Genomic DNA, 16,612 nt, shown 5'->3' with positions numbered 1-16,612 from the left:
AAGCCGTGCAGCCAGGCTCGGTCCAGTTCCCCCGCTGTGTTTCTTCCCCATGGAAGTACCTCGCTGCCACATCCATTGGGAATAAACTCTGTGGATGAAGCAAAGTCTGCAAAAATGGGCAGAGCAAGGGGTGTTGGCTTGGGCATGGTGGGATTTGGGTGTAAGGGGGTAAGAGATGGGTGAAAATTGCAATATGGCTAAAAGGGAGAGGAAAAAGAGAAAGAGAGAGAAAGGGGAAATGGAGAAAGGAGGATAATGAGAGAAAAATATAGAAAAAATACAACAAAGGAAAAAGACAACTACACAAGAGAATGAATGGGAAAGAAACAAACAAAAAAAAAAGAAAGCACGTGAGAAAGTAAAAAATAAATTTTGAGAATGACAAAGGATTCACTTGGACAGGACAGATGAAGAAGGATATCCCCGTGTGTTAAGTCCCCATAAATAGCTGGGAGCCGGTCCTGCTCCCTCTGGAGTCATTGGAGGAAATGTTATTCACCTAAGCACAGCAGTGTTATACCAAAAACCATCTGGAATTAGCTGTTATGAAATAAATTTGGCTTTTCTGTCCTTTTTCAGTAGACACTGACTGGAAGGTTCTTCCTGTGCCTTAAATTTTAAAAAAATTATTTATCTGAGTTTACATTCTGTGTGTTTTTATCAGCTGATAAATCAGGTAACAACAAAAACAACAACTTTCAATACTATTTTTATCCCTTTGGGGGGGGAAAAAAACAACAAAAAAGAGAATTCTGGTCTTTTTAACAATACAAAAATGTTTTGTTTGTCCCAATGATAAAAACATTTGAGATATCAAAAAGGGAATATTTTGGACATGAATTTGTGAGTTTTTTCAAAGAAAATTACCCATATTGACTTTTTCTAATAACTTTGGTTAAAAGAATAAATGTTAGGGAGTCTGATAGAACAAATAATACCATTTTACCCTTCAAAGGATTTGGTTTAGAGAATACTTTGTTGAAAATAATGGTATTTATTTACCTTGTTCTGTTTCCTGTATTTTTCCCACTATCCTTTGATTTATTTCTATTGGTAAAGGAGATTTTAAAGCCATGGATTCTGATGTGTCCTTTTAAAGTAAGAAATTACAGCCCAATGCATTGTGTAGATAAATGCAGAGACTCTGCCAAGGGCTGGAGGAAATCAAAATAACATGCAACAATATAATAATATAAAATACTAATCTCCAGTCACGTATTTCACTTTGAAATACAAGACAAGTGAGGATGAAACTCAGTGAATAAATTTTTAAAGCAAGTTGGAAGGAGTTGAAACCCCCTTCTGCTCTGTGATGTGGAAACATCCCTGGTTCAGAGAAGAAATGGACTTGGTGGATGTGAATCTTTTCAGTGCTTGAAATGCCCACATTAGGAAGCCCAGAATGGCTCTGTGAGCCACAAAAGACTGTGTGTGTGCTCTGACATGGGATGGGAGTTCTGAGTTAAGAGGGATAGATGGATTCTCCTTCCAGGAATTTTATGTCTGCTTCCAACAGGAGGATTGTTGGTACCGATTTCATTTTCAGAGATCTGAGTGAAAAGCAACACAGAATTTATGAGTTTATTAATAACAAGGATTTATCCTGAGCAGGATTTCTTTGATGAAATTCAGACACCAAGACATTTCAGCCTTATCAAATTAATATTATGTAGTAGTCATTGGAAAGAAACAGGAAATTTTAATGTGTCCTAAATACAGGTCAGGTAAATCCTATGGTTCAGCTGCTTCTGTGCCATATGGGACACTTGAAATAATAACCCAAAGAGGGTCTTAAGAGAATGGGAACTTAAAATAATGACCTAAAATATCTACAAAGAGGGTACTGAGGGTCAGGTGAGGTGAACTTCCCTCAGTACCTCAGAGTTCCTCAGTTCTGCCGAGACATTCCAGGCAGGATTTTAGGAGGACATGGTTATCGTGTCCCGCGTTTCCCGCTCATCTCTGTCATCTGCTGAGTCTTGGAAGGCCCTCTGGAATGCCAGCCTGAGGGTGAGCCTGAATTTGCGATCCCTGTAGCTTCCCACCAGGAAGTAAATGACAGGGTTGAGGGTGCTGTTGACGCAGGACAGCACAAAGCCAATCTCTGGGGAATACAGGAACTTGAGGCCCAGGAAGTCCAGGAGGATGAGGACACTGAGGGGCACGGCAAAAATGAGGAAGAGGAGGATGGTGAGCATGATGACGGTGAAGAGCCGGCCTGTTTGGAAGGGCTGGGAGCTGCACTTGACCCGCAGGAAGAGGGTGAGGCTGAAGAGCAGCATGAGGGGCGCGCAGACGAGGAAGTCCAAGGCTCCGATGGCGATGAGCAGGCGCTGGCAGACCCTGCGAGAGGGGCGAACGGTGCACAGAACATATCCCAGAGTGTTCAGGAGCAGGGACAGGGCCCAGAGCAGGCCGGACACCACGGCAGACAGGTGCTTCGGGCGGTGCGTCCGGCACCAGATGGGGGACAGCACGGACAGGCAGCGCTCCATGCTGATGGCCGTCAGCAGGTACAGGCCCGTGCCGTACATGAAGAGATCCAGGAAGAGGAATATCCCGAACTGCACGCCCACGTTGAACTGCATCAGGTACTGCACGGTCTCCACGGCGATGCACAGCAGGTACCCGAAGTCAGCAGCCGCCAGGTTCAGGATATAGACGGTGAAGTGGTTCCTGCGGATGCGGAAGCCCAGGTACCACAGGACCAGGCCGTTCCCCACCATCCCACAGGCAGCACTCAGCAGGCAGAAGCTCTCCATGAACTTGAGGACAGCGTAGGATGGCTCGGGTTGTCCCACAGCCCCGCTCTGGTTGGTCCCAGGAGCATGGATGGCTGTGGTTGGAAGGATGATTGGTGGGGTTGAGGGTCTCATAATGGGTGATTCAGACCTGGGAGCAGAAAGGGGAGCGGTGGTAACTCCAGGGTGACTTTTCCTTGGTTTGTTCCAGGGCTATGTAGCTAGAACTTGATTTCATGGAACCTCAAAATAAATTGGTTTGGAAGGGACCAAGAACCTAGAGTAACAGGACAAAGGGTAAAGGCTTCACACTGACAGAGTGTGGGTTTAGATGGGATATTGGGAATAAATTCTTCCCTGAGAGGGTGGTGAAGCTCTGGCACAGGTTGGCCAGAGAAACTGTGGCTGTCCCATCTGTGGAGGTGTCCAAAGCCAGGCTGGAGCACCCTGGGATAGTGGAAGGTGTCCCTGTCCATTGCAGGGGGCTGGAACTGGATGATCTTTAAGGTCCCTTCCAGCCCAAAGCACTCTGGAATTCTGTGATAGTTTTTTATATTGATGAGTGATTTCTATTTTAATAAAGTGCCATTTGATGTGGTTCTCCTGGGTCCCATGTACAGTAACAAATAAACATTTTGGTCTGGCAGAGCCCTCAGCTTCTCCCTCAGAAGCTGCAAGAACCACATGTAAGAAACCACAGGTTATCTCATCCTCACAGGACACGAGAGTTGTGGCTCTGATAACTTTTCCATAGGTTAAGTGACTGTTTCCTTCCCCATGGTACTGAGAGAAATTGAGAATCTTGGGGGTGAAAAAAAATGGGTTTAACACCTTTTTTATGGTCTAATGAAATCAAATACAGTGGTTCTTCTGCTGTCTCCCAACCAGTTGTTAATTTGACATGGAAGGCAGAGAAGTTAAAAAGAGGATAGGAACAAAAGACGGGGTTTTCTGGGAAGATGTGAATCACTGACCCAGCATGAATCTTCTGTTCTCTCTTTGTGGTGCAGCAGCACACATGGAGACAGACTTCCAAAAGCACCCAGAATGTGACAGACTGAATCACTGCTGTTCCATCCCAGCACTCCAGGCACACTGACCCCATGGACAGAGGGAAAAGAAGTGTTTAGTGCAGGGAATTTCAAGGCCAGGTAGGATGAGGCTTGGAGCAACCTGGGCTAGTGGAAGGTGTCCCTGCCCATGGCAGGAGGTGGGACTGGATGGGCTTTAAGGTCCCTTTCAGCCCAAATTATTTGAGGATTCTATGATTTCCTTTAGGATTGATTGAAACCAGGGAACTTCTGGCACTGCAGAGCTGGATGATCCCATCCTCAGCTTTTATGGCACCTTGAGCACTTCTAACATGAACATTGTGGAGAGCAGCCCTGAGGCTGTTCCTCCCTCACAGCCTGCTCCAGGGCTGGCCACAAATGATCACATTTTTTTCAGAAATTAGCAGAAGAGTTTTGTGCAGCTTTTCTTCTGCAAGAACAGAGGAAAGCCTGGTGGTTAAGTGGTTTCCTGGCTTCCGTGCAACCAAATTTCCTCTTGATCTGAAGAGAGTGTGGACATTTATTGTCACCTAAGTTCTGTCTGAGCCCACTGCAGCCTCCACAGGTGCATCTCTCTCCACTGGGGATCCAAGGAATGACAGGTGATAATTCCCAATGTTAAATGGCTTTGTGCCATTGATCATCTAATAGAATCATGGAATGGTTTGGGTTGGGAGGGATCTTAAAGCTCATCTTGTTCCAATCTCCTGCCACAGCCAGGGACACCTTCCACAGACCAGGTTGCTCCAAATCGCTGCCAGCCTGGCCTCAGACAGTTGCAGGAATAAGGCAGCCACAGCTCCTCTGGGCAACCTGTGTCTCACCACCCTCACAGAGAAGAATTTCCTCCCAAGATCTAATTCAAATCTACCGTCTTCCAGTTTAAAACAATTCCCCTTTGCCCTGTCACTCCAGGCCCTTCTCCAAAGTCCCTCTCCAGCTGTCTTGGAGCACCTTTAGGCACTAGAAGGTTCTGTATGTGCATAAAGACTGCCAGGAACAGAAATGGCTGCCATGGGTAAATGACAAAACATCAATAGTTTTGCCTTCTGCTGTAATAGAAGTGATGAAATCCCTCTCTTCTGCAGACCGTGAAGAGGAACACTGCAAAAGTCACTCATTATTCTCATTTATTTATCATATTCCCTTGGAAAGACTGAATTCCTGTTTCCAAGACACATTCAAGACATGGTTCCACTTCCTTATGTAACTAATAAGTGAAAACTCTCCTCAAACAGCAGCAGCCTGAGTCCAGGTGATCTTTTTCTCCCTTGAGATTAAACATCCTCCATGTGATTTGCCTGCAAATCTTGGCTGTAGTTCCTGAAGCAGAACAACCCTGACCCCACAAAGGTGTCTCAGACTATGGACAGAAAGTTCTTCTGCTGTAATGCCAGGTCTCTGAGTAATGATTTTTATATTACAGAGGTGCATTTAGAGCAGTTCAAGAGCACTTATACAGGAACAAAAGTCCCTGGAATGAAGCTTTCCTTATATTGAAAATTATACCATCAATCCCTGACCTACAGCAAATTTCTGTCCAGCAAAGGAAGTAAATTTTTTCTCTTTTTTTCCTCCATTGTTTTTGTTTCTCCTCCCTTCCCCAAAGCCTGACAAACCATCAGAGTGCAACATCAAAGACCCACCTGAGAATTTCTCACCTTCTTTGCGTTCCTGGGAATTTCAGCGCCTGTGCCCGGCAATGTTGTCCCCTGGATGGTGTGACGTAGGGTGCAGCTCGAGTCCTTGTGTCATCCTGCAGTGCTGGGCTGGGCAGCCACTGTTTAAAAAGCCATGGTGTTTTCAGCGTGACCCTCCAGGCAGCCAATCATTCATGGGGGAAATACCTCCCCTGTGTGGGCATGATCACTCAGATTTGAACCACTTCCCCCTCCCCTCTTTGCAGTGTCACGGAAACATTATTTTTTTACTACTTCTCCCTTCCTCAGCCATGAGTTCTTGCAAGAACTGTCCATGCAGACTTTGCACTGGTGTTGTGTCCTGCTTGAGGCCCTGAGATGCTCTGGTTTCACAGCCCCTGAAGATGAGGTTTTAGTGCTGCTCAGGTAGAGAAATTTTAAGTTCTCTCCCATAACATCTTTGCTGGATGTTTCACAATCTCCCTCAGCACTTCTCATTCCCTCCTGTCCCTCCCCACTTGTCACACACACACCACCACAGTGGGTCCTCCTCTGACCCGCAGCCTCTCCTAGCACAGTCCAGCACCTTATGGGATGTCTACTGCTTCATCCAACCTTGCACCCAAACCTTCCACCTCAGCAGTTCCAGATGCCCAAACCCTGCTCGTGCTGCCCTCAGCATGGAGCTCTGGGGTCAGGAGATCTTTCAGTGCACCTTCACACGCCACAGGTTTTCAGCACAGTCTTCAACACCTCAGGCACTTCCGATTTCACAAAATCCCTCCAGCCCCATGCCTTTCACTTCCAGTTTCACAAACTCCCCCTGAAGAGAGCTTCAGGCTCTTCCTCACCTTGTGTTTCCTAAACAGACAGAACCCACCACTACCCACCCACAACATCCCATCCTGTCCATGCACACTCCATGTCCATAATCCACCCCAATCCAAAGGGTGTGGAAACAGAGAAAACACATTTCTCCTTTCCTGACATCCTTACAGGGAACTGTTTTGTCCCTCAGTCCCTTGTGCCAGGGAAGTAAAGGGACAGGAGTGTGACCTGTGGCCACCCAAATGGCTGCCATGTGTGTCAGTGAGCACAGGAACGGGCAGATCCAGCCCAAATTTGCTTAGCAGGTCAGAAATGCGTTTGTACATCTTCAGCTTCTGTTGTCATCTGTTCTTCCTCTTCCTTTCCCAAAGATTTTAAGACTGTTTTTACTTTCTTACCCAATCCTATTTCCTACAGTGGTTACTGGCAACCCTCATTAACCTGGCCAGGACTTCAGGCTATGGCATAAAATGATATTTAAATTAAAATACTATTTTTATCCAGAGCACTATTTAATCTCCTCATTAATTTGAGTATTTCAATTTTCTCTGCATGAATTGCTAGCATTCCATGTTGGGAGACATTCAAAATGCCTTTGTTGTTATTGGGACATTCTGAATTTCAGTAAATGTCAGCAAAACAGAGGGATGGGCAGTGGATGAAACTATTTATTGATGCACCTAAATCTCAAGCTGAAAATACACAGTACGCTTCAGAGCAGTGATGAGTTGGAGCTGCAGTAATACACAAATTCATCAAATTCTGGTATGGTTTGGGTGGGAAGGGACTTTAAAGCTCATCCAGTTCCACCCCCAGGCATGGGCAGGGACACCTTCCACTATCCCAGGCTGCTCCAAACTGTCCTGGAACACTTCCAGGGATGGGGCAGCCACAGCTTCTCTGGGCACCCTGTGCCAGGGCCTCAGCACCCTCACAGGGAAGAATTTATTCCCAATATCCCATCTAAACCCACCTTCTGTCATTTAAAGCCATTTCCCCTTACTGATTGGGTGACTAGATCCATTTATTTCCAGAGGAAAGCCTGGAGTGGCAAAGGCTCAACTCAGCTGACTTCCACAGATGTACAAGAGCTGACTTCCTCCCCTCCCTTAGTTTCCCAATTTGTAAAATAAGGATTTTTTTTTTACTTAATCTACTTCACTGACGTTTGCTGAAACATTGCAAGTTCTTGCAAAAGGCTTTATTCCCTGGGTTACCAGTGATCAAATTTCATGGAAAACACAGACTTGAAGGGTCATCCAGAAGTGACCCAAGCCACCCTCTGTCTCTCTTCTACTTACTACTAGAAACCTTTCAGATTATTTTTCTTTTTTTCATGAGGGCTTGTGGAGTTTTTTTGGGATACACAATGATTTAAAAAATCCTCACAATTTTATTATTACTCACAGTGCCATAAAGCCTAAGCTGTGGACCTAAGGTTTGGGAAACACACAAAGCATGGATTAATGTCAGAGTCTGGGAATGTTAACTTGACCAGGCACACCACATGCTTGTCCAATTTAATATTCAGCTGATCTATTGGCTGTTACTTCCAAGAAACATTGAATTGCTAAGGTTGGAGAAACCCTCCAAGGTCATCGAGTCCAACCATTCCCCAGCAGTGCCACCAGTAATGTGTGTCCCCAAGTGCCACATCCACAGGTTTTAAATCCCTCCAGACTGATGGTGACTGCACCACTGCTCTTGGTAAACTGTGCCAGGGCTGCACCACCCTGTGAGTGAAGAAATTTTTCCTAAAATCCAACCTAAACTTCCCCTGGCAGGATGGGATTAATTTCTTCTCCTTCCCACGCTGAGCATTCACACTTCTCTCCTCCTGCCCCAAGAGCCCTTGAGCTGGGAGATTTCCTTGGAGAGGGTGGAGTAGGTGTCTGTAAACAGGGAATTCAGCCCTGGAGGAGGGAGATTTCCTTGGAGAGATTTGAGGAAAGTTACTCAAACAGTTTTTTTCTCTCTGCATGCTGGGCTGTCTGTGCACCCTTCAGTGCCCATGCTCCCTCCAAGCAGCTCTAACATGGGCAGGAAAAGCCAGGGCACACTGGGTGATAAAGGAAAGCAAGGAATTAAATGAGGTGGGATTAAAAAAGGCATCTCCTAAGCAAGTGTTGGAAGCTTTTCAGAAGCTGTTCTATGTTCTTTAAAGCCTCTACCAGGAAAGGGAGATGTTGGGGACATAAAACCTCACAGCTCTTATACAAAAATTAGATCTCCAAACACAGAGAAGGTAAGTTTTCCAGGATCTTTCACTTTCCTCTTTTCTTTCCTTCTCCTGATTTCCTTTCCTCTTTCCCCCCCCTTCCTCTTGACAAAGGTGAAAATGCAAAAAGAAATTTCCCCTGAAGTTCTCAACTATCTCTGTCTCTCTTTGGCTCTAACCATGCGCACAACTGGTTTTGCAGTCCCAAATCAGGTTATTGAATTCTTCTTCAATTAACCACCTGAGATTTTAGGGGGAAACCTTTGCAATAAGAGGGTGGTACAATCCTTATCCTTTTTGTTTTTTAAATTATAACAGTCCACATTGTATTTATTTCCTATTCCAACTGATTGCACTATATCATGTACCTCTAGTCAGTGACTGAAAATATTATTTTAGAGGTAAGACCTCCCTTTTAACCCCTTTCTTGAGTATGTTTTACCTCCTGTCAGTAAAACTGCAAGCACAGGAGAAGTCACAAACTTTCCCAACTTCCTCTTTAGGCTTCACTTTTTCAAGTTGGAGAGCAATTTTGGTTTTTCTACATTTCAGCATTTCCTGTGGGTGCTTGATCAGCTTTTTGCCTCTACAGGAGTTTCTGATTTTGCTCTATTTTAAAATAAAAAAAAAATAGGAGCCTGGATCAGATGGATCCAATCCCAAAGGGATCCAGTGCGTGGCATCCCTGCCCATGGAAGTGGGGTTGGAACTAGATGGTCTCTAAAGTCCCTTGCAACCCAAATGACTCCAGAAGTCTATGATTCTATGGCTGTGTCTCATACAAGGCAAATTAAATATGTAGAGGGGGAAGAACAACAAAAAACCAAATAAAAAAAACAAAATAAATTTTAAAAGAACTTGATAAACTTAATTCTAATCCTATGTATTTCTAAGAGAGAATGTACTTCTGATAAAGAATTTTTAAGAATGAAAAAACTGATTAATCATTTTGTCTAACTTTCCACATTTCCAGGCTCTATACTGCACATTGCCCACTAGATTGGCACAGAACACTCCAGCAGCATGAAGGAATTCATCCTCCTGGGCCTCTCAGAGAACCAAGGGGTGCAGAAAATATATTTTGTGGTGTTCCTGCTTTTCTATATGTTCACAGTGGCAAGAAATCTCACCGTTCTCACTGTGACAAGCAGCCGGTGCCTGAACTCCCCCATGTACTTCTTCCTCTGCCACTTTTCCTTTGTAGATGTTTGTTACTCCTCTGTTGCAGCTCCCCAAATGACTTCTGGCTTCCTGGTGGAAAACAACACCATCTCCTTTGCAGTTTGCATAGGGCAGCTCTTGGGGCTTCATTTTTTTGGCTGCACAGAGGTTTTCATCCTGACAGCCATGGCCGTGTGCCGGCCCCTGCACTACCCCGCGCTCACGTCCCGCCGCCTCTGCGGCTGCATGGTGGGGTCTGCTGGGTGGGGGGATTCCTGCATTCACCCTCCAGACCCTTCCCACTGCCCTGCTCCCTTTCTGTGGCCCCAATAAAGTCACCCACTACTTCTGTGATGCCCGCCCCCTGCTCCCCTGGCTTGTGCCGAGGGCCTGGCCACGGTGGCCAGCAGTGGGGTCATATCCCTGAGCTGCTTCCCACCCTGGTCACGTCCTGCGTGGTCATCCTGGTTTCCCTGAGGGGCCAAACACTGGCAAGGTGGCACAAGGGTCTGTCCACGTGTGGGTCCCACATCACTGCGGTGATCCTGTGCCTTGGACCCAGCACTTTTGTTTACATCCCCCATCCAGTGGCTTGTCCAAGGACAGGATGTTCTACATGCTCATCACACCCATGCTCAACACCCTCATCTACCCCCTGCGGGATGGGGAGGTGAAGGGAGCCATGAGGAAACTGTGCAGGAGGGAAGGGGGAAGCAGAAATGGGAAGGGGTGGGGCTGTGGTCATGTTCCCAAAGGATCAGAGAAAATCAAGCATGTTTTGCTGAAATTTCTTCTGTGACAATGACCCAAAATGGGCCTTTCGAAGATCCTGTTGGCTCTGCTGTAACTAGGAAGGCACTGAAAGTTCTTTGTATCATGGGAAAGACATTTGGAACTCTGGCATTCCCTTCCTATTCCTTGTCAATGAGCACAGGCCCACACCAAGGTCTCCTGAGCAGCTGCAACATCAGTGCTTAAATACAGTTAAAAATACTGAAAATATTGTCCAGGTAGAACACCCCATAAGAAACAAAAAGAAAACCCAAATAAATAGTAAGAGTTAGTTGGGTGTTTTGCTGATGAAGGAACAGGAGGGGAAACTTCTCCCCTTCCTCTCCCACTTCAGCAAATCTTTTCTGCCCTGTTCCAGGTCAGGCTGGATGGGGCCTGGAGCAACCTTGTCTGGTGAAAGGTGTCCCTGCCCATGGCAGGGAGTTGGAATGAAATGGTCTTTAAAGTACCTTCCAGCCCAAACAGCTATTCTGCAATTCCATAAATATTCTATAATTCTATCTACTTCACCCATCTCTGCCCAAGACAGCACTAAATAAAATAAATGTATTTTTAAATGTTTTGGAGGTGAGCAACAGTAGGGTTTTTTTAGAGATCTCTCTTCTGGGTGCTGCTGAGAAAATATTCACCCATAGCTTATGGAAGGTGTCACTGGAAAGAGTGTCAGGCTCCTCTATACTTTGCAAAGAATTCTTACAAGAATTTCATATTTGAGCTCAGAAGTTGCTTCTGTGCTTTACAGTGTCAGTAAAAATACCTGCTGAGCAAGGAAGGCTCACCACAAACTTCTGTGCATTTTTGAAGTGATTTCCTGAATTACTTCTTGTTTTAAAGTTGTAAGTCAGATGTCTAAGAGATAACACCAGTGATATTTTTGCTTTGTGCTGTCAATGTGTAAGTTAGTAAGAAATAAGATTGTAGGTGAGAAATACTGGCTTAGGACAGAAAGCAAAATTTGTATCCATTTACATTAATTTATATAAATGTCCTATGTAAGAGACACCTTTACTCTGATGTCTCTCTCCAAGGATTACACTAATAACTACCCAAGGAACAATTTTAGCTCCTTGCCCACTGATGATTTCTGACAAAACTCCCTTTGCCTCTGGGATCTCATTACTCCTGACAGCCTTGTGCTTCTGTTGTGTGATTTACTTGAACTATTTCTGCTACAGAAATAATTGTGCTTGAAGATGCTCCTGGAGGTTGTTGGGTTTTTTGGTTTTTTTTTTTTTTTTTTTTATCATAATGGGAAATACAGAAGGTTGGGCTGTTCTTTTCAGGGCTTAGAGTTGGCAGAGATACAGAGCTGCTATCACAACTTCTCAGCAGCACCTTGCAGAGAATTTCTAATGGAACTGAGAGGTTCTGATGGAACCTCCTGAAGTGGTTTGGGGAGGTCGTCAGAGGAGCGACAACAAGTGAGCTCTGTGGAAGTGTTCTGGGATTGTTCCTTTGTTTTGCTCAGGCCCCACTGAAATCCTACCTTTGCAAAGCAGCATTGCTGGTGAGTGACTTTTGGGAGGTCTATTTTATGACTTAGAAAAAAATAATTTAAAATCAGTTACAGATTTAGAATTAAAAATTAAAAATCAGTTACAGGTTTAGAATCCCAGAATGGTTTGGGTTGGAAGGCTCATCTTGTTCTGACCCCCTGCCACGGGCAGGTCCATTGACCAGGTTGCTCAAAGCCCTGTCCAGCTTGGTCCTGAGCACTTTCAGGCATATCACACTCTAGTGATCCTGGTGTTCTGCATGGGAATGCTGTAAGGGGGACTTGGAGGTGTTTGTCAGTAAAGCAGCAACATTTTGTTCACGACCCCAGTGTCACTGCAGGTGTATTTGTGGGGTGTTCCACACCACAGCCAGGACATGGGTATTATTTCTACCACCCTTCTCAGCTAAATAATCAGAGCTTGTTATTACACGTCAGTGACATATTCTGGCTTGGCTTTCACTGTAACTCCTTCAGGGAAGCATTGGATTTAAACTAAAATTGTGGCAAAAAGACAGCAGAAGAAACACAGTGGATATTCATACCAGAGGACAATGTGTGTGTCCTGTTAATGTCTAATGATTTGGCCTTTTCGATCTTTTAAGGCAGCTTTTTTCAATGCCATTAGCATCATAGACATCTGGTTTCTTACTTGTAGCCTCCTGCTTGCTGAGTTATAAACTCCTCGGCAGAAATGAGCAGCAAAGGAATTTCCTGGAGGGATTTTAAATGGACACGTGCATTCCTCTGCTGGTCCCATTTTAACCTACAAAGTGAGTGTATCTACTGAAAAACTTTTAAAAATTCATTTAAAAAATATAGAGGTGAAGAAGCCATGCAGAGTTTTGCAGCTTCTGCTGTGTTAGAAACCCCAATTTCTCCAGTGAGGAACTTCCCAGACCCGGTTTCTGTGCATGTATTCCCAGTTCCAGAGTGGATAAGCTAACTGGAGAGCTCTTTCCTCACTTTAGAGGAGTGTCATTAGGATGAGAACATGGAACAGCTCATGCTTGAGAATAGCAGCATTTGCTTGTAGTCACTTCAAATTTCCAGCAGGTAAAAGGACAGCACAGCATTTTTCCAGCATTAATGGCTCTTGTTATCTGAGAGCAGGATGTGCTGGAATCACCATTCCTGAAGGGATTTAAAAGCAGTATGTAGCACTTGGGGACATGGTTTAGTGGAGGGCTTGGCAGTGCTGGGGGGAGAACTGGGCTCAATGGGGGCTTTTCCAACTTTAACAATTCCATAATTCTGTGATTTCTCCCTGACAGAATGTGAGCACACCAACCATGATGCAGGAAAATAGTAGTCAGAGTGAGTTCAGGGGAGAAGGTCAATGTGGAGGGGCGGGCCAGAGACCTGAATAGGGGCAGAAGAGGGAGAAAGTGCAAACTCTGTTTTTTGTCATTTGTGACATGACACTATGCTTTTTGCAGAAGCAAATGCATCCTGCTCACACTATCCACAAGCCTTGGAGCTGTAGCACATTCCTTTCCCTTCCTGGCCACCTCCCCACCAGTGCCATGGCAGCCTGAGCTGCAGCAATGGCACAGGACAACTCCTCCTGGGTGACTGAATTCATCCTCCTGGGGCTTTCTGACAGGCAGGAGCTGCAACTCCTCTTCTTCACCCTCTTCCTCCTGGCCTACACCATGGTCCTGCTGGGCAATCTCCTCATCATTGTGACAGTCAGGACTGACCCCAAGCTCTCCTCACCCATGTACTTCTTCCTCTGCAATCTGTCCTTCATCGATATCTGCTACACCTCTGTCACCATCCCCAGGGTGCTGGTGGCCCTGCTCTCAGGGCACAAGGCCATTGCCTTTGAGGGCTGCATGGCCCAGCTGTTTTTCCTGCACTTTGTGGGTTCCTCGGAGATGTTCCTCCTGACGGTGATGGCGTTCGACCGCTACACGGCCATCTGCAGGCCCCTGCACTACACGGCCATCATGGCCCGCGGGGCCTGCTGGGCGCTGGTCGCTGCCTGCTGGGCCGGGGGCTTTATCCACTCCACTGTCCAGACTGTGCTCGTGCTCCAGCTGCCCTTCTGCGGCCCCAACACCATCCACAGCTACTTCTGTGACGTGCCGCCCGTCGTCCGCCTGGCCTGCGCTGACACCGCCCTCACCGAGTGGCTCATGGCCTCCAACAGCGGCCTCATATCCCTGGGCTGCTTCCTGGTGCTGGTGGCCTCCTACGCGCTCATCCTGGCCAAGGTCCGGGCCCGCGTCTCCCAGGGGAACTGGAAGGCGTTGTCCACGTGTGCCTCACACGTGATGGCCGTCACCCTGCTCTTCACGGCCTGCATCTTCACTTATCTGCGGCCTGCTGGGACCTTTCTCACCAGCAAGTATGTCTCTGTCATCTACACGATCTTCTCACCCATGATGAACCCTCTCATCTACACCCTGAGGAGCAGCGAGGTGAAGGAATCCATGTGGAGACTCTGGAAGTGCTGCAGAGCCTTCTGAGACGGGCTGGGTTGGCAGAACCCTGGAATTACACCCAGAGTTACACCTGGAGACACATTCCTACTCTACTCCTACACAATAATGACTTAGTGGCTAAAGCCCACAGACTTCAAATTATGTACAAATGCATTTCTACACACGTGTTACTGTTAATATTAAAAATCCATGCTGAAAACCCCAAACTTCCTAAACACTTTCACTCATGTGGGATAATAATTTTCAAATAAATAAATGAATCCAGAGTGAGGCTTGTCTTCCTCTCTGACATGATTTTCCTGTGCTGTGACAGCAGATGGCAGAGGTACATGCACTAAGTGTCCCCAAATCCACCCACCAACACTTTAAGACAGAGACAGCGCAGATTCTGCTTGTAGGGTTTCCTTTAGACATATGCGAATATTTTTAGTCATAATTCTCTCACAGAAGTGAATTATTAAAATCATACAAGGCAAAATATATAGAAGGAGGAGGAGTGAAGATGGCCTCTGGACAAGGGCATGGAGGCAGGACACGTTAGTCATAATTCTCTCACAGAAGTGAATTATTAAAATCATACAAGGCACAATGTATAGAGGAAGGAGGAGGAGTGGAGATGGCCTCCAGACAAGGGCATGGAGGCAGAACAAAAGGGAATGGCTTCACACTGACACAGAGTGGGTTTGGATGGGATATTGGGAAGAAATTCTTTCCTGTGGTGGTCTGGCATCGGTTTCCCATGGCTGCACTGTCCCTAGAAGTGTTCCAGGCCAGAGGGAATGGCTTCACACTGACACAGAGTGGGTTTGGATGGGATATTGGGAAGAAATTCTTCCTTGTGGTGGTCTGGCATGGGTTTCCCATGGCTGCCCTGTCCCTAGAAGTGTTCCAGACCAGCTTGGATGGGGCTTGGAGCAATGTGGGATATCAGGGATAGCGGAAGGTGTCCCTGCCCATGGCAGGGGTGTGGAATGGGATTGTCTATAAGGTTCCTTCCAACCCAAACTGCCTCTGTGAGGGCAGCAGTTACATCACCAAATCCATCAGGGATAGAAATTCAGTGGTTGTCATGAGAGGAAGACCATCAAATTCTTTGTGTTAGAATGGTTTAGGATTGGATTCATCAATAAAATCATGGAATTACTGAGGTGGGAAAAGCCCTCTAAGATCATCAAGTCCAACCATTCCGTAGGGCTACTCAGGCCACCACTAACCAATGGCCACCACTAATCCATGTCTCCAAGTGCCACATCCACAGAGCTTTTAGATTCCTTCAGGGTTAGTGACTCTACCACTGCCCTGGGCAGCCTGTTCCAGGGCTGGAAAACCCTTCCCATGAAGGAATTTTTCCCAATATCCAATCTAAATTGATGCACAGGAAGTGAAAGGATTTCCACTTTGCCTGTCTCTCCTCACTGTCTTAAATTAGGCCTCACTCCCACACTGTGGGAAGAGGAGGATCAGAAGCATCAGTGAGTCATTGATCTTCCTGGTTAAAAGAGATTTCCAAACATCTCCCATCCTTGTGAAAATAAGATTTCTTTTTCATTGTGAATTTCCACTCAGGATCATCACAGAATGGCTTGGGCTAGAAGGGAGCTTTTTTTTTAGTATTAGAGAAAAATGTTGAAAAATGAAAATGTTCTTTAGGTCAATTAGGGTAAATTTCAGTTGAGGAAAAAATGCATGAGTGTGATAATTTTTTAACATTCCAATAAAGCTTGTATAAATATTTTATTTATAAATCAATGCAAGGCACACTGGAGCTATGGTCCACTTATTTTGTGGGTGTCAATTTGTTCACCAGGTATAAATTGGCATCAACAGTGAACTGATTTGAAATAATTGCTCCAATTTTGATAAAATAAATAAAAATTTCATATTTTTGAGAGTGGGGATATCAATACATGGGGCTTGGAGCACCCTGATCCAGTGGAATATGTCCCTGCCCATTGCAGGGGGTTGGAATGGGATGAGCTTGAAAGTCCCTTCTAACCCAAACCATTGTATGAAGACAAACAATTTAATATAATTGATTTTTCTCCCCTGGAAACATCTTGGGATGACTTTAACAAGGCCTCAGAAGATGCTGTTAAAAAGTTGGTGCCCGAGAAATTGCAAAGGTGCAGCTTTGGCAGCTGAGTTTGTCCCTGTGTGTAAATTGGCTCCACTGCGCACCATTAAAATACTGAGTTCTTTCTCTCATGGAAATTATCAGCTCTATGAGCTCATCCT

At 45.7% G+C, this 16,612-nt stretch overlaps 3 protein-coding genes across 5 annotated transcripts; 2 read left to right on the top strand and 1 right to left on the bottom strand.

The window, feature by feature from the left end:
- Positions 1–1,555: 1,555 nt before the first annotated feature.
- On the bottom strand, positions 1,556–5,541 carry LOC120499570 (proto-oncogene Mas-like). 3 transcript variants are annotated; one of them, XM_039703426.1, is made up of 2 exons: positions 5,440–5,541; positions 1,556–2,892 (listed from the first exon to the last, which is right to left on the bottom strand). In XM_039703426.1, exon 2 carries the CDS (start codon positions 2,874–2,876, stop codon positions 1,920–1,922), a length of 957 nt encoding a protein of 318 aa, XP_039559360.1. In that variant the 5' UTR covers positions 2,877–2,892; positions 5,440–5,541; the 3' UTR covers positions 1,556–1,919. The 3 variants fall into 3 exon arrangements, with proteins under 3 accessions (XP_039559360.1, XP_039559361.1, XP_039559362.1); XM_039703427.1 differs by having other exon boundaries at positions 5,455–5,530; XM_039703428.1 differs by lacking the exon at positions 5,440–5,541 and adding an exon at positions 3,716–3,789.
- A 3,118-nt stretch (positions 5,542–8,659) lies between these two features.
- Positions 8,660–10,439, top strand: LOC120499601 (olfactory receptor 4S2-like). The gene is given in 7 exon segments (XM_039703490.1): positions 8,660–8,692; positions 9,479–9,890; positions 9,893–9,922; positions 9,925–10,008; positions 10,011–10,073; positions 10,076–10,216; positions 10,219–10,439. Coding segments are annotated over 7 exon segments (984 nt in total).
- A 2,829-nt stretch (positions 10,440–13,268) lies between these two features.
- On the top strand, positions 13,269–14,401 carry LOC120499572 (olfactory receptor 4Q2-like). Its single transcript, XM_039703430.1, has one exon. It carries the CDS (start codon positions 13,475–13,477, stop codon positions 14,399–14,401), a length of 927 nt encoding a protein of 308 aa, XP_039559364.1. The 5' UTR covers positions 13,269–13,474.
- The last annotated feature ends 2,211 nt before the right edge of the window (positions 14,402–16,612 follow it).

This window comes from Passer montanus, unplaced genomic scaffold (genome assembly GCF_014805655.1).
Source record: "Passer montanus isolate IOZ18808 unplaced genomic scaffold, ASM1480565v1 scaffold163, whole genome shotgun sequence".
In the NCBI taxonomy this organism is placed as follows: domain Eukaryota; kingdom Metazoa; phylum Chordata; class Aves; order Passeriformes; family Passeridae; genus Passer; species Passer montanus.
This window is presented reverse-complemented; position numbering and strand designations above follow the sequence as displayed.